Source organism: Sinohyriopsis cumingii, chromosome 9 (genome assembly GCF_028554795.1).
Source record: "Sinohyriopsis cumingii isolate HCF-2022 chromosome 9, ASM2855479v2, whole genome shotgun sequence".
Lineage (NCBI taxonomy): Eukaryota > Metazoa > Mollusca > Bivalvia > Unionida > Unionidae > Sinohyriopsis > Sinohyriopsis cumingii.
Genome location: NC_142969.1, coordinates 58,058,297 through 58,077,395, shown reverse-complemented (window position 1 = coordinate 58,077,395; position 19,099 = coordinate 58,058,297). Strand labels below are relative to the sequence as shown.

The 19,099-nt window shown below is 35.4% G+C and overlaps 1 protein-coding gene across 1 annotated transcript in view; it reads left to right on the top strand.

The window, feature by feature from the left end:
• LOC149791886 (histone acetyltransferase type B catalytic subunit-like) overlaps nt 1-17,660 on the top strand; it is a 137,026-nt gene extending 119,366 nt beyond the window's left edge. Inside the window, exon 11 of the mRNA XM_089970390.1 lies at nt 6,043-17,660. Coding sequence (XP_089826516.1) covers nt 6,043-6,216 — 174 coding nt within the window. The 3' untranslated portion in view covers nt 6,217-17,660. The remainder of the gene's footprint in view (nt 1-6,042) is intronic.
• Nucleotides 17,661-19,099: the final 1,439 nt, after the last annotated feature.

The window sequence follows — 19,099 nt, the reverse complement described above, 5'->3', positions numbered from 1 at the left end:
GGCACAAAATATCATAGCTACGCCTCTGGCTTTAAATATCAGAGTGGATTCTTAAATAGGTTGCGCAAGAAAGGAGAGAAATGTCCTCCCTTGTCTTATATAATGCATGTATGACAAGTAAATTGTCAGCAACCATATGAGCCCCAGTGATGATGAATAAATGTGCACAGAAAGCAAGCCTTGAAATGTAATTGTTATTCTTTGTCTGGATCTGAACTTGGAATACATTTTTTTTTAATGGGAACCCAGTTGTTCATTTTATTATCCAGGTTATTGGGGCAGGTACATGAGTATCTGGGTAATGGGTGGGTGTTATTTTGCCATATATTGTTGTTTTTTTTCCAGTGTACTAATTAAAGAATGTTTCCAAGAAAATCTATCAAAATATTTTGTTTCTTATTAAAACTTGTGAATTTCACAATGATGGTTCAACATTTTGGACACTAATTTTTTGACAGTAAAATGAGGACTGTGTCAAGTTTTATTTGCCAATTTTGATAGGGGCCAGTTCTATTATTATTTTCTAGAAGAAAAAATAGGATCTGTACCTGACCCCGAATTACAAGCAGGTTCATGAGTTGTAAGAGTTATTGAAGGAGAGGTATATAGTCTCATATTAAATTGATAACTGGCAGCAGTGAATTTACAATAAATAAAATGAACTACAACTGCCATAAATATAAAAAAAAAGAGAATATTATTTCATGATTCATTTTGTTCAAATAAAAATTTTACATCTACAACTACTGGCAATGTTGTCACATCAGTGGCAGTTGTTAGTACAATCAATGTTATAAATAAAGAATCCTGGATTATTTGATTGGAAAGTTAGTGGCAGCCTGTAAAAAAGGTAAATAGATTTTCAAATAATGCATTTTTGTTTAAATTTTTTCCCAATTATTTTTCATCATTCTGTGTTCCAAGTTTTGCATGTGCATTCGGTTTCCTTGATATTGAGGCCATTGTTTCATTTTTGTTCATTCATATTGTTTTCATTCTGATTTTCATTTCACTGGTAAAATTACCCATATCAGTGTCTGCATTTTGTGGAAAATGATAATGATGTTCCATCGACACATGAAAATCTTGTCATTGCTCCTCATGAGGTAATGACTATCACAACACAAGATTTTCATTAAAAGACTTCTTATGCCTAATTGGCCCTTGTGGTTGCTATGGCAGCTGTCTCAAAAATCTTGTTTTGCTCATCCTCCTGAACAGATAGTCATATTGATACTTAAAGACTTCATGTGTTATCTACCTGCTTCTAGATGAAAATGGTGCAGATCTAATATCCAACATAGCCACCACAGGGTGATCTCGAAAGCCTTGTTATTGCTACACATCCGGAATAGATGGCCATATCAACATAGGTGTCTTACTAAAAAAATATGTTATAACTATTTCAGTGAGAGAGATCTTTTTTTTCACGAAACTTAAAGGCTAAGAGGTTAGGGTTATAGCTGTATCTTGGACATTTTATTCTGGATGATGTTATGAAAACTGCCTTCTGGCGATCTTAAATAAAACTTCCATTTGTTGTACTTTCGATCCTCGTTGCACCAGATAGATGGTATTTAACCATATGCCCTATTGCATCAGTCAAAAACAAGTTATCTTGCTATCCTCCGGTCTGGAATAGAACACTATTGACAACAAGTCAAAGAAGGTCAATATTATCAATGCCAAAATTTGAAAAAGGTATCAGGCCGAGATCATGTTTGTTTTTTTAAATAATTTTTATTCTAGACTAATTTGAGGAGGGAATTTCATCTTGGATATTTAACTTATGCCAGGAAAAGAGACAGCAATGTAATAGTAACAGGTAAGTATTATATAATTAAAATTAGTTTACCCTCTCCCCCACAGGTTGAAGGTCAAAGGCCATGACAAAGAATATTGTACTACACTTAGATATCTGGTGAACAACTTTTTGTTGCCAAATTTATGGAGTTTTTTTATAAAAAAAAAAAACGTATCACATGGTTTCAATACTCAGCAGGTAAAATGAAGAAAAGGACAAAAGAAAAAGATTTGCCATGGATTCCTTGAAATTCTCTTTTTGTATTTTTTCAGCCTCTTTATTTATCTTGTAACTGATATTCACCTCTCCCTTGTCAATAGCAGGGTCCATAAACTTTGCTGCAGCTTCGTCAGAAGCATGTACAAGCATAACATATTGGGGATTCAGTAGAAAATGCTAAAGCCTTGTTAGAGCACTGTCTTGCAAACAGATACAACAAATATAACGTAAATCTGTGTTAGTAAAAGTGATTATAAAGAAAGTACAAGTATATACAGAGTAGTTTTGATAATGTTGTTTGTTACAGAGAAAAAAAAGGAAAACCAAACAAAGATACCTAATGAAGTTTTGTACAGACATTTTACTTCTGAATTTCCTTAAAGCACATAACATTCATGTGACAGAACAAGGATATCAGATCATCATTAATGTGACAGAACTAGGACATCAGATCAGCATGAATGTGACAGAACTAGGACATCAGATCAGCATGAATGTGATAGAACTAGGACATCAAATCAGCATTCTTGTGATGGAACTAGGACATCAAATCAGCATAAATGTGATAGAACTAGGACATTAGATCAGCATTCATGTGACAGAACTAGGATATCAGATCAGCATAAATGTGATAGAACTAGGACATCAAATCAGCATACATGTGACAGAACTAGGGCATCAGCTCAGTATAAATGTGATAGAATAAAGACATCAAATCAGCATAAATGCGGCGGAACTAGCACATCAGATCAGCATTAATGTGACAGAACTAGGACATCAGATCAGCATACATGTGACAGAACTAGGACATCAAATCAGCCTTCATGTGACAGAACTAGGATATCAAATCAGCATTGATGTGACAGAACTAGGACATCAAATCAGCATAAATGTGACAGAACTAGGACATTAGATCAGCATTCATGTGACAGAACCAGGATATCAGATCAGCATAAATGTGATAGAACTAGGACATCAAATTGGCATACATGTGACAAAACTAGGACATCAGATCAGTCTAAATGTGATAGAATAAGGACATCAAATCAGCATAAATGTGACAGAACTAGCACATCAGATCAGCATTAATGTGACAGAACTAGCACATCAGATCAGCATAAATATGACAGAACTAGGACATCAGATCAGCATTAATGTGACAGAACTAGGACGTCAGATCAGCATTAATGTGACAGAACTGGACATCAAATCGCATTCATGTGACAGAACTGGACATCAATTCAGCATTCATGCGACAGAACTAGGACATCAGAGCATCATAAATGTGATAGAACTAGGACATCAGAGCATCATAAATGTGATAGAACTAGGACATTAGATCAGCATAAATGTGATAGAACTAGGACATTAGATCAGCATAAATGTGACAGAACTAGGACATCAAATTAGTATTCATGTGACAGGACTAGGATATTAAATCATCATTAATGTGACAGAACTAGGACATCAGATCAGTATAAATGTGATAGAATAAAGACATCAAATCAGCATAAATGCGACGGAACTAGCACATCAGATCAGCATTAATGTGACAGAACTAGGACATCAGATCAGCATACATGTGACAGAACTAGGACATCAGATCAGCATAAATGTGACAGAACTAGGACATCAAATCAGCATTCATGTGACAGAACTAGGATATCAAATCAGCATTGATGTGACAGAACTAGGACATCAAATCAGCATAAATGTGACAGAACTAGGACATTAGATCAGCATTCATGTGACAGAACTAGGTTATCAGATCAGCATAAATGTGATAGAACTAGGACATCAAATCAGCATACATGTGACAGAACTAGGACATCAGATCAGTATAAATGTGATAGAATAAGGACATCAAATCAGCATAAATGTGACAGAACTAGCACATCAGATCAGCATTAATGTGACAGAACTAGCACATCAGATCAGCATAAATGTGACAGAACTAGGACATCAAATCAGCCTTCATGTGACAGAACTAGGACATAAAATCAGCATTCATGTTACAGATATAGGACATCAAATCAGCATTGATGTGACAGAACTAGGACATCAGATCAGTAATTTCCAAAACATTTAATCAGTAAATTGTCTTTTAAATCGGTTGAATGTGTTACCAACATACATGTTTTAAGGAGATTGAGAATAAAAGATTTTTTTGCCTCAACATGTATTCACTTTATATTGGCAACATTTGAACTTAAATCAGATTCAACAATTTATTATTAATGTATTATTAACAAGAATTGTTGAGTCAAAGTATTGTCAGTTGAATGAAGAGGCATAGAAATATAAAGGCTTTCCTATGCAATGGGGTCTTCATATGCTTGTTGAGGTCATTTCCTATGCAATGGGGTCACCATATACCAGTTGAGGTCATTTCCTATGTAGTGGGGTCTCCATATGCCTGTTGAGGTCATTTCCGTTGTTGTGGGGTCACCATATGCCAGTTGTAATTTCCTATGTAGTGGGGTCTCCTTATGCCTTTTGAGGTAATTTCCTATGCAATGGGGTTTCCATATGCCTGTTGAGGTCATTTCTTTTCTCATATATAAGTCTTAAAATTCACTTTGCATTACATGCAAACTCAAGACCGTTGATACACACTTCAGCTTTGATTTCCAAACATTGTTAAACTTTGTTGTAAAATTTATTAGCTGGTGTATTTTAGCATTGGGAGGAAACATGCAGTATGTATTTTGACATGAATTGAAAATAAGATAACAGCTGCTCTTAAGTATTCTTCTTACAACATCTGGAAACACAGTAACAGTTAAACAAAAAATGATGGAATTATATATGCAAGTGTTTTTGTTAAAACAATTACTTGATGTGTTCTTATAAAACCACTGCCCAAGGTTCACTACTGAGTTTTAATCAGACTCACAAGCCATCATGGACCACTGATTTCTCAGTTATTATAGATTGAATGCTTAAAAATACCTTTTCTTTCCCCCAAAAATTGTTTAGTCCTTTAATTTTCAAAAGTAGAAGATTTCAGCCATCAGATGGTATGATGGCCTTTAAAATGGTATTTTTCTCCTGCTGCTGGTAGAATCACATGTATGACATAGAGTTGCCAAATAATAGTTGCATCAGCGATAGCTAAAAGTAGTGGATCCAAGGTGTGATCTCTGATAGAAGGTGTTTTTCTGTCTCTATTTCACTGCTGGGAACAATACTTTTTATTAGGTACATGATTAATATGATTTTAAATTCTGTAAGATTATAAGATTATCAGTTATTATAAAGATTATTAAACTTATTTCCTCTGTTAATTACATAATAAACCAAAAATTATTAAACGAAAATAGTGCTAATTACTGTTAAGTATGTCTTATTAAAATGAGTAAATTCATATGTGTATGTGATTTGGATATTTAAAGTAGCTTTAACAATTTTTCAGTCATATCGCTACGATGTCTGAAGTGTGATCGTTTATAGTGATGTCTAGCACTGAGGCATCATGCCGCAGACATGTAGCATGTCCCACCGTCACATTATCCTGACACCAGGCCGACTAGTCTGATGCAGACATCGTAGCGATATGACTGAAAAATTGTTAAAGCTATGTTAAAAATCCAAACAACACACACACGTAAAATTGAAAAATAGTTAAACATTGGAAGACTAAAACTATTGTATTTTGCAAATATATGGCTGCCACATTAAATTTTTGGAAATATATCAGGAAAGAGCCTATGCATATATATATATATATATATATATATATATATATATATATATATATATATATATATATAAAAATCCCTAAAATACAGAATCAATATTTTAACTCTTTTGAAGGCCTAAAATCATCATGGAACACATCCTTGGTGAGAAAGGTGCAGCTCACATCATTCATTCCTTATTCAGCTGGGGGATAACAAGGACGCAAATAATCAGTTAGTTTCATAAATCTCTTGGCATGATTGCCATTACGAGATCCTCAAACAGTTATTTAGAATTACATTGTCCATCCAACCTGCCATCTCCCATTTATATTTCAGAAAAATGGGAGGGACTTCCAGAAACTACAGAGGGCTTTACGTCCTGATGAACTGAACGCTACTCTGAGTTGTATGAGCATAGAACAGAGACATTGTTACCTGGAAAAAGCTTTTGAAGAGCATGTGGAAATGTGCAGACATGTAGTGGAAAGACTTGCTGAATCAGCTGATTGATTGAAACTAGTGAATTATGATACCTCATTACTGTAAATCATAATATTTTAGCAAGCACAACATTTTACATGATTTCACTATGAAACTACATGTCCCCCCAAAAATTAATAATGAAAAAATAATTGAAAAAAATAATAATGAAAAGTTGTATGGTGATCATTGGAAGATAGTCAGATATTATTGTTTATTTTTGGATGATGTTAAAATATTGTCATTATCATTGATAATGTTAAAATATTGTCATAATCGTTGGATATAGGTAAAATAGTGTGATCACTTGATGGTTTTACCACATTATCATGATTGGATGATGGTAATTGAATGTGATCACTTGATGATGGTAAAATATTGTGATTATTGGATGATGATAAAATATTGTTGCAATCATTAGATAATAGTAAAATATTCTTGTGGTGAAATATTATGATTTACAGTGCTTGCTCCAGTTTAGATGAAACATTGAATCTTTGTTGAACTGTTTGCATTATTTATTTGTGTCTTAATGAATCTGGTTTTTCACATACTGTTATGAATTGAAATGTCAGTAGGGGTGTAGAGAGAAATTCTTAATAGTGCTGACCAACTGTACGTTCTTTTCTTGAGATGGGAGTCTTTTGTGTCTTTTTAGTATAGGTGGATCTGAAGATCACATTCTGGTTGCATCATACATTTAATGAAGCTATCCAAAATTGTATTGCTTTTGACAATCTTAATATATTGCAGAAACTGATAGGCACTACTTGTAATTGATATAGCTGGTTACAAGATTGCAATCAAATTTCTAGAGCACCCATTCAAATAATTACATGTGTGCTGCTTAGGTCTCTGTTGTACCCCCTTGGAGGACTTTGTATTCTGTGGTATGCCCTTTAGGATTAAGACTGTATTCTGTGGTAACCCCTGTAGAAATGTGGAATATACCTCATGTGATTTCCTTCCTGTTATAAGAGGTGCCTAATGGATCTAGAAGCCTAATTGTCCCATGCATATGGCTCCTAACGTTTTGAAATTATTACCAAAACAATACACACAATCAATTAACTTGATAAATATGGAAAATGTTGACTGAATTTTATACCAAAAATGTTACATCTTTTAAAAATCTCTTGTGACTTTTTCTATGTTTTTGTACATGTATATCTGGGAGTTGGAGTGGGGATGAATAAACAACAGAAAGGGAAGATATTTTCTCTGTCTTCAGAAGGTATTACAGTTTGATTCCATTGCTGTATTTGAAAAGTGGTTTTCAGAGAGTGCAGTGAAGAATTTTTTCTTCTTCCAGACAAAAGCCCACGGCAAATGGCTTTGAAAAAACAACATAAAATCATTTTCAAAATTGCAGCATGCTCATGTATGTAATTCTGAATAATTGTGACTTTAACCTCTGCTCATGCGACCTTTGTGTGCCTTCAGGTGATGTACAGATAGTGTATTCATCACAATCATTATGAATAAGAATTTGGAGGCTTTGGATTAGTTTGTTTTTCTGAATGCTGTATAATTCTCCAGTCTTTGGTGTGGACACTTCTCCAGTCATCAGCTATGGTTAACTAGTAATGTATTTATTGAGTAGAGGTGAAGTGATACACCTGTGCTGCATATCAGTGCAATTCAACGATGCAAGGACTATGGTATGATACATTAGTGATACACATCTCAAGGATTGTTTATATGTTACGTTGTTGATACACATCTCAAGAACTATGATATGATACATCATTGATACATATCTCAGATGTGATGGTCTCGTAATCTTTAGAATGCCTGTCTTTGGTCAGGTGGAACCATTCAATGTGTGTTGACTTATTGGTTGTATTTGTGGTAAGCATATTACAGACAAAAACTGCATATGTGATTCTCATCCATGATAAAATATAAAAGTACTTCCAAAACAGACTACCTGTAGGGTGTCAGTGACTTTTATTCAACCTTTTAGGCCATTTTAGGTTGCTCCATTTCATCAGGGGCACTACTTGTCTTGGTCACCATACCCTTTGTTTTGCACTACATTAATGCTTTTAAAACATCTTATGACCAACATATGTCTTCACTTACGTTTTAAAGTCAATTGGGTGGTATCTAAGAAAAGAAGAAATAGTGTAATATGCTTATACAAAGGAAATATATCTAAAAGAAGTTCGAGTTTGGGACCAGAGATGACTAACAATTGGATTCTTCATTTTGTACGTCTTGCATCTGCAGAACAACTGCCATGGCCACACACTCAAATTGTTGACAAGACCCATTAACCTTCTACAAATTAACAAGGTGACTTTAATTCTTTTAGTTTTGAATACGTCCTCTTGATGATTCTTTGCTAAAAGATTTTTTTAAAGCAATTGGTATGTTGGTTCATTTGCAGGTTACATATATCAGCTTAAGAGAAGACATTCCAGACTTGTTCCCCACTATACGGACCATCTAATTACAACTTTTGCACAAAGTTTCTTTGTTGCTTTATAATTAAATTGACCTAGTTTGTATGCCAGTACTTCTGGTGTGTCACACAGTGAATATGCCACAGTTCTGATTGGAACTCATTTCTTTACTCTGGACTTGAACAAACAATAACACCAGTTGAAATTAGATGTGGCATATTTCTCGGCATGATACAGTGGAAGTATAGCCCTCAGATTTGATTCTGGTAGCAAGATGCAAAAGAACAGAAATTTCACGTAATGTGGTTATTAAGTGATCGTAAGAGCATGTAAATCGTTCATGGGAACAAATCTGGAGTGTCTTCATTATGCTATGTTATCAGTGGGTGAACATGATTAATTCAGCATGGAATTAGCAGGATTGGGACATAGTGGCATATTTCAAACCTTAGAGTTAGCCATCTTATGTTTCTTAATATTAGAAGATGAGTATGTGTTGCCAGTAGATTTTCCATTTTTCTGACAGAAACGAGTGCATGTTCCTGCTATTGCCATCTCAGATGAATTCTCAGTTTAAAGAATGAAAAGGCAAATCACTTAGAAAGTTATAACTGCTGAAGATTAAAGCAAATTGTATAGAGTAGTTATTTTATATTGATTTTTTTTACCTCTTTTATCAATATGGGTATCAATATAGAAAAAAGTTTTGATTTAATATTGATTAATCATTTCACCTCTATTATTTTGGAAAATTTTATTTGTAATCCTGTCTTTTTGAAAGTGATGTACTTGTTTAGATTCCATTGCCAGTTTTTCATTCAGTCTGTCCCCAAGCCGAATTTGTAATTTAGAAAAGATTTGCACTCTCTTCCACAGGTATTACATCTTTTTGCTGGTCTCCCACAGACATTACATCTTTAGGCTGGTCTCCCACAGGTATTACATCTTTTGGCTGGTCTCCCACAGGCATTACATCTTTTGGCTGGTCTCACACAGGCATTACATCTTTTGGCTGGTCTCACACAGGCATTACATCTTTTGGCTGGTCTCACACAGGCATTACACTTTAGACTGGCTTACTCGTCCTTTTTGAGATTTTTTAATAATCCTTGGCAGTGATCAATATATAATCATGGTGCTGGCTGTTGTATTTGTACTATTATCCCATTTGTGTATTTGTTAGTACTGGCTATTTGAATAAAAATAGTATCTTTTAAAAAAAATTGGATGGTGGTTATTCATCTTTTTGCATTGATGAATGAGGGTGATGGTTTCTATAGCCTGTGATGGAGTGATGGACTGCACTTTGTACCATCATTCTCCATATTTCTCCCTCAAAGTTGAAAAAAGAAATTAAGTTGGAGAGGGCTTGGTTTGTTTTTATATCAGTCAGTAAAAGCAGTATCTTATAGTTTCGTAATTAGTATGTGTGATTTTAATGTGTATGTTTTAGAACTACAGAAAACACTTAATAATCAGTGGCTACCTACTCTTTCAAATAAATGGAATAAAACATAATGTAATTATTTCAGTACATTTAGTGTGAAAAGCATTAGATTGGGGCTTTAAGTTGATAATCCCCTAGCTCAGGTTATATTGTCAAACAATAACATAGTTATATTTATCTCTGTATGTTTGTCGTTTTAAGTACAATTGCTACTTCTGTGACCTACTGCTTTGCCTGACTGCTGAGATCATTAGGGGCCATCCATTTAGTACGTACTCAAATATCTGGCAAAGCTTGGGCCCCCTTCCTGTACACATGCATACTTTTTTACACACACGCCTCCTGCGTACGTATGCTTGACGCTCCCCCCCCCCAAATTCTATAGACGGCCTATGTTTAAGTTATGCAGGAAATATCAAGGATTAATAATATTAACATGTTTAACAAAACAGATAGTCAACTGACGTTGAATATCTGGCTGCATCAAAGAAGTAAGCTGCATAACTTTAAAAAGTTTGTCTAGTGTCCACTAAAATTCAAATGCCGACTGAACCAGTCGAATAGGTTACGTATGAGACAAATTATCGAGGTTTCATGCACCCCATTTCTTACGTGTACGTACATTGTTAGTAGACACCACCACCCCAATATGAAAGCGTGTGCATTTGGGTTAACACCCCGTCCATGTGTACATACTAAGTGGATAGCCCCTTACTGTAGCTGCTTTTGGGGATGAGGTCATTACTTTAGCTGCTTTTGGGGATGAATTCTTAACTGTAGCTGGTTTGGGGTCTGAGGCCAGTCATTATTGTAGCTGATTTGGGGGATTTGGTCATTACTGTAGCTGATTTGGGGGGATTTGGTCATTACTGTAGCTGATTTGGGGGGATTTGGTCATTACTGTAGCTGATTTGGAGGGATTTGGTCATTACTGTAGCTGATTTGGGGGATTTGGTCATTACTGTAGCTGATTTGGGGGATTTGGTCATTACTGTAGCTGCTTTTGGGGCTGAGGTCAGTCATTATTGTAGCTGATTTGGGGGATTTGGTCATTACTGTAGCTGATTTGGGGGATTTGGTCATTACTGTAGCTGATTTGGTGGTTGACCACCAGACTGAGATGCTGTTGCAGCCAAATGACAACATTTTAAGTGATCATTTGTGCATATGGGCCATTTTGTAATAGTTATTTTCTATATAACTTACTTATTTTATGTACTAAAACCATGCATATGTAAAAGCTGTGTCTATGTTTTTTTTTATCCCACTGACATCAAGAAGGTTGATAAGAAAATCCATGAATTAAACCGAACACACTATCTGTAGCACTAAAATTTGACTTGTTATTTTTTGCAAAGTTATATGTTAAATTATTATACATAGTTATTTACAAATGTTTAATTGGTCATTATATTCTACTTGCTCTGAAGTTGCTCTTACATTTTACACAGATGAACATATCACGCTGCTTGCATGTTATCAACACCTCATGCTACCATATTTCTTTCATAGATTGATGCGTTTCTCTTTCCTACATTTTGCCACATAGTTGTTTGTTTAATCCTCGGTTCATTTGTTTAATACCAGATTAAAATTTTCAAGAAGAATCTATATCTTCCTTTTTTCCCTTTTCATCTGAAATGAAAGTAGGACCTATGCTTTCAGTAACTTTGATGACTTGGGGAGCATGTAGTTCCCTTATCCATTCTCTATTATCTTCATCATCTCATTCTTTTACCATTTCTGACAGACTGGACAAAGAACATAATTTAGTGTCACTGCCAACACTTCCTTAATCAATATCATAAAAAAATTTATCTAAAAAAACCTGAAAATTGCTTTCTGAGTTTTAATTAGAAGCCATTGTTTCTACTGTCAAGAACTGACTATCATGTGGAAAATTCCAGAAAATCCCCTGTAGCTATATTTAGTAGATGACGTCTTTCACAGTAAGAACCGTCTTATGTTAAATCTATTTTGATTGGTTCAGTGTCCTTTGAATAAGACCATGTGTAACATGAGCATAGAGAGCAAATTAAATCCATCACTGTGATCTAAAACATATAACCAGCAAGCGGTTCGATCTGCCATGGCTATAGCAGTGCTTGTTGATAAGTGGACATGACTCACTGCGGAGGCAAGGCATGCATATGTAGCTGATACATCAGTGGTTCGGAAGAGTTTACCATGATGCAATACCAAGTTAGAACTAGAAAGCTTATTATGATTCATGCAGTGCAAGTGAGTGCTAATTAAAGGAAATCAATGATATACTGGAAACAGAAATAGCATCTGCTTTGCTTTGTACACAAAATTTTCTAGCTTTTGATACAGTTAGGCAGACAGTCTAAATAAGGTGGAAGGACCTGTGCTTTTGATGCATTTAGGCCAACAGTCTAAATAAAGTGTAGGGACCTGTGCTTTTGATGCAGTTAGGCCAACAGTCTAATTAAGGTGTAGGGACCTGTGCTTTTGATGCATTTCGGCCACCAGTCTAAATAAAGTGTAGGGACCTGTGCTTTTGATACAGTTAGGCAGACAGTCTAAATAAGGTGGAAGGACCTGCGCTTTTGATGCATTTAGGCCAACAGTCTAAATAAAGTGTAGGGACCTGTGCTTTTGATGCAGTTAGGCCAACAGTCTAATTAAGGTGTAGGGACCTGTGCTTTTGATAGATCTAAGCAAACATTCTGAATAAGGTAGAGGGACCTGCAGCAGGAGCATCAAACAGAGTGTTGAGTATTAATAATTTGCTAGTGTCTTTGGAGAACTGTTAAATGAAAATGCTGAATTTTGTTGTCAGATTCAGAATTTCTAAATTTGATAACATTTTGGACAGGCAGCTCACAATATGAAATCTGGAAATTTGATGATCTTTCAGCCATAATCTAAATTTTGCTAGTAACTACATGAATTTTACAAGCTTGAAAACTCCTGATAGCTTGGAGAAATTATTTTTTTAAAGTATTCCTTGAAAACTTTGAATTTGTTGAGAAACTCTTTGACTTTTCCCCAAAACCTGTTGAATGTTTATGAGGGAATACAGCAATGGATGGATCATGTAATAACTAAAACTGGTAGTTTGACAGATGAAGGAGTGTTCCTTTGATAGCAGTGATGCACTAATTACTGGTAGTTTGACAGATGAAGGAGTGTTCCTTTGATATCAGTGATGCACTAATTACTGGTAGTTTGACAGATGAAGGAATGTTCCTTTGATATCAGTGATGCACTAATTACTTGTAGTTTGACAGATGAAGGAGTGTTCCTTTGATAATAGTGATGCACTAATTACTGGTAGTTTGACAGATGAAGGAGTGTTCCTTTGATAATAGTGATGCACTAATTACTGGTAGTTTGACAGATTGTTGTTGTTGTTGTAGGGATTAATGCCATTTCTCAGCACATGATAGGCTATACATGGTGGCCAGTATTAATGGTGGAGGAAGAACCCGGAAAGAACCACCGACCCCGAGAAGCTACTGGCAAGCTTTCTCACATGCCCACATTGGCTAAATCTGTAGGGATTAATGCCATTTCTCAGCACATGATAGGCTATACATGGTGGCCAGTATTAATGGTGGAGGAAGAACCCGGAAAGAACCACCGACCCCGAGAAGCTACTGGCAAGCTTTCTCACATGCCCACATTGGCTAAATCTGAGACTCGAACACACGCACACAGAGGTGAGATGGCAGTGATCCGTAACTGAGCGCTTTAGATGACTCGGCCACTCTGGGGCCCCTAGTTTGACAGATGAAGGAGTGTTCCTTTGATAATAGTGATGCACTAATTACAGGTTTTTTCCATCTGGTATTGTACCTTTTTATGTTGTTTGAACAAAGCAATATATGGAGAAAGTTCAGTCTCCATAAGAAAAAATACTCCTTCAGAATTTTGTGAAATCCTTAAAACCTCTTTGTAAAGTTACTGAACAAAAGTATGTGGGGTGTAAAAGCCATCAATGATGCATATTGAGTGTGAAGTTTGTTAACAGACATACTGATGTAGGGGCCTGAGATGATGTTTTGTGTGCCTGTTGATATTTTCTGGTGCCCCTTTTAGCCATGTGGTCAAAGGTGCTTGCTAATAGTTTCCAGTGAGTCCATGGTTATTCCTTGGGTTTTCATGTATTTTGCCTCCACCTAGTATGCTGGCTGCTATGTACTGCATACCATGTCTTGAAAATGGCATTAAACCTACAAAAACCAACCAGTCTTTACATTCTTTTGCTATATTTTCCACCTCAGTGATAAACTAGAATCATGTTTACTGAAACAGTTGGATAGACCTACTTCTGTTTCTTATACAATACATGATTTGGCACTGGATTCTGTACAGAGTATGCTCAAACTGACTGGTGGGATGGATGTTGATAAAAAATATCAAGATGTCTTTTATTGTCAACTCATATGGTCTTGTATAACTTGCAAATTAACTTGTTGGATATAGACAACAGTATTATGAACTATGGGTCAAACAGTTTTGAAGGGTTGCACTGAATAAAGTTTTTAAAAAGTTGGGGTTCATGAAAAATCCTTGAATTTGCTGATGACTCTTTAAATATGTCCAAGAACCCCTTCAAAATTATCTGAGGGAATATAAAATGCTAAAATGTAAATAAAATATATCACTATATCAGTTTTTATTTACATATTTTTAAAAAGTAATGAATAAATGAAGTGGGATAAAAAATGGCTGGATCAAATGGTACATGGCACATCTATTTACTAGATAGAGGGCCCAGGGTAGCTGAGTGGTCTAAAGTACTTGCCTTAATGGATTACCTGTCTCACATCTGTCAGCATGGGTTCCAGTCTTGGTTTTGGTCAGTGTGGCTATGTGAGAAAATTGCATGTAGCGTCCCTTGGGTTGGTGGTTCTTGCCGTGGCTATCGAGGGTTCTTCCTCTACCAGTTATACTGGCTGCCATATATGGCCTATCTTGTGCTGAGAAATAGCATTAAACCTCAAAACAACAATCAGATGGAGTAGAGTTCCTTTGCTATTGTGGCATGCTAAAATTTTATGAATTTTCTGACATTTTTGCAGCGATAAAGCAAGTCGCATATGGGGAAAAAAATTGAATTTCTTCAATAAAAATTACTTCCTGAAAGCTGTTGGAAGTCCTTAAAATACTTTATGCAGCTGTACAAACCAATTTCACACATAATTGCTTCATTTATGTTTCACCAGAAGAGTGCCAACCAAAACTTGTATCCATAGATAAATGTTACTTGAAGCAAATCTTGGATATATCCAATGATAAATTGAACATGAGGTTCTGCAAGTTTTTTGCAGAAACCATCAAGTAGTGATCATGGCTGGTAATTTGTTGCTTATTAATGTTTCATTTATAAAGAAAGCTAACAATCAGTTATGTCCTTGCTTAAAAGAAGAATAATTAATAGTACAAAGTCTGAGTGTTCTACTAAGTTTTAACAAGGATCGCTGAAGTGCCAATTATACTGGTCATTTTTCTAACATGACTTCAGTTTGCAAGCAGATTGCCAGTACCCTGACAAGCTGTGTTTACAACTTGGCTGTAATTGTAGCAATCAGCCACACTCATTTTTCACCTCTGGCTGCCTTCAACAAGATTTCATTTTTCATGACTTAGCATAATGTAAATATATCACGGGCAGCACATCTTAACAATATCCTTCACATCACTGAAGGTGTCTTTTTTAGTCAGTAAGTGACTGTGTTTGGAGGGCAGACTTGAATTGGATTATTCAAGCAGCATGAAGGTCATGATTGATTAAGCAGGTCTATGCATTTTCATGAGAAATGAAAAAATCTTTTCATTGATAGCCACAGCTGATAAGGGGTTACTTTGGATTGCTAGTGGATTACATGAGTGAGTCATAAGGGATTATTTTGGATTCCCAGTGGATTACAACAGTGTGTGATAAGGGATTATTTTGGATTGCTAGTAGATTACAGCAGTGTGTGATAAGGGATGTTTTTGGATTGCTAGTGGATTACAACAGTGTGTGATAAGGGATTTTTTGGATTGCTAGTGGATTACAACAGTGTGTGATAAGGGATATTTTTGGATTGCTAGTGGATTACAACAGTGTGTGATAAGGGATTTTTTTTGGATTGCTAGTGGATTACAACAGTGTGTGATAAGGGATTATTTTGGATTGCTAGTGGATTACAACAGTGTGATAAGGGAGTATTTTGGATTGCTGGTGGATTACAACAGTGTCATTTAGGAAAGTATTCTAATGCAAAGAAACTTTTTCTTATGAAAACTACAATTTCTAATAATTGCTGAACCACACTGCATCTAAGACAAGCCTGTTACTCCAAGGATGAATATATAATTATTCACAGGTATCTTGATTTTTGAATAGTGGTCCACTGAAATTATGAATGAATGATTTACTATTTGTGTATGGTAGATAGGTGAATCTTAGTTATTTGTCTTTTGTGACTGACATTGATCTTTTGCCACCATGACATTTGTTTGAAATTATTTGCTCTTTGCAACATAGATTTATTGCAATGGTAATAATGTCAACCTAAATTTGAATGTGTTTCATGCAACCAAATTACTAAGTGTCCCAAATTTTGAATTTTGAATTTTCTATCATTTATCTGTTATCAGGTTCAGATGTATCATTTGAGGACGAAAATTCATTCATTTGATAATGTACTTAGAGTAAAGTCATTAAGACTAAGTTTGCTGGGTGTAGTATATTTATGAGATAATATTGCAAGGCATCATTGCCCAAAGAGACGTCATTAAACATTCATTTGAAAACAGATCATTTTGTGTTTTTTTTTTATTTTCTACCTTGTGTATTTTGAGGATGTGACTGAGAGTATGGTTTTGCATGCATTTTTGATAATGCATCATCTGTCCATCAACACTTGCTTGTAAACTTAATGCTTTATATTTGAACAGGAATTGATCACACTTGATAAATGATCAGACGGTTAATTATTTTATGAACTAGATTTGGTGGTATATTAAATAGTCCATTTGAGAAAGAAGGTCACTGATTGATGGGAAAAAGGTTACTGTATTATTTTCATAAGGAGCCTATGTATGGGTAAGTTGTACACACTGTTATCTTGGGACTAGAACCATTTTCATTTTATTGCTGTTTGCACAGGTAATACCAGTTGTAAAAGGGGAAATCTAACTAGGCTGGATTTTGAAGGCAGGCTCTTAACAAGTGAATGTTTCATTTAAAAAGATAGCATGCCATGCGGCATGTAATTTTCTTAATTTTAAAAAGTGCTTATGGCTATATCAGGCTTAGGAGGTATGTGTGTTTTAATGGTCTTGCCACAAATGTACATGTTTACATGTGTAGTAATTTTATTGTGTATCAATTTAATTAGTTGTATGTGCCGATATAGTTTAATACCATCTAGATATTATATTCTATTATGGGAAACAACCATGTGTGACAATGAGCTGGTTAGTATTCCAGATGCTATATCATTGTCTAGATTTTTATTAAATTTGTTATATCATCATGAACTTATCCATGTTTTGATTCTAACAAGATTACATATATTAGCGAGATGTTGAATGTGGTGGTTTGTCGTGCTTGTTGAGTTTGTAGAAGCTTTCTGAATAAATTTTGACCACACTTGTTATACAGGCCTTGATTTTCAAGATGTTTTAATGGTGAGTGGCATCCATGCAAATGCTGACAAAGTGATTTTGTATCTATTGAGCTGAGTCTGGCACCACTCAGTAAGTCCTGTTTCTGATAAGATTTTAATGAACTTTGGTATTTAAGCATACCATCAAGATCTCAGATGTAACACATTAAAGAGATCTTCAGGTGTTAATAAGGTAATGTAATAGATTGGCTGTGCTTGTTGACACTCCTGAGACCATGTTTTTAATCAGATTTCAATGAAAGTTGTATCACTAGGGTGTTGGGCAAGTTTTTTTTCCACTTAAACAAGATCTACACGTACTAATGAAATGATTTGGTACGTGGTTGGCTGATCATGATGTCACTCTCTGGAGGCCATACTTTTATTCAGGATTGGCGACCCTCTTTATGAAAGAGGGCATTTTTATGCACTCAGCTGGTGCATACAAAATATATGAAGGTGAAAAATAGGAGTAAATGATGCCAAGATTATGTTCAACGTTGAATGCTGCCATATGTAATTTATCAAATCTCTGGATATTCAAGACTGAGCACACCCAGGTAGGATTTAAAAAAAAAAAACAAAAAGGGTTGCAGGGTGCCATCTTGGTAGGACAAGGCTCAGTGACCTTTTAAAACGAGTAAAGTCAACAACATGGTGTAATATCATCAAAAACGTAGATGAGTTCGAGGATGAGCAGTATCCGTGCATTTTGATTTGATCTTGCATCTGATTAGTTGAGGTTTTAACAGCTTACCGGACGATTTAAACTACTCAATTCGTGATTACTGTAATTGTGACATCCCACCCCACCCCTCTCTCTCCAATAGTCATTCAATATTAGTCATTGTTGTCATGTTGATATGTTGTACTACTTGTAATATGTAGGGAGAGGGCTAATTTAAGTATTTAAAACTTTGCTCAATCACATTGTATCATCATATTGTGACAATAAAATATATTTAAGGCAAGTCTTGTGTGTAACAAGTGGCATACTTTCCTCGGCCTGGAGTACTCTATTGCATGATTGCCAATCGCGCGGTCTCTCAAGTAGTCTTGCCAAAGAACGTGCATATATGCTCACTTCCTGCTTCGGACATTATCCAACGCACGAATGCAAACATTTGTATACTTTCCTTCGATTAGAAGTTCAAAGGATGCATACGGCCATTGATTCAGGTACAAAATTATAACCGGATTACTGCCATCTCACCTCTGTCTGCGTGGGTTGGAGTCCAAGGCTCGGCTAGTGTGGGTATGTGGGAAAACCTGCCAGTAGCTTCTCGTGGGTCGGTATACTGGCCGCCATGTATAGCCTATCTTGTGCTGAAAAATGGCGTTAAACCCTACAACAACAACAACAACAACAAAATTATACAATGAAGAAAATATTTAATTGGAGTGGAAAACGTTGGTATTTTCTAAGTTTA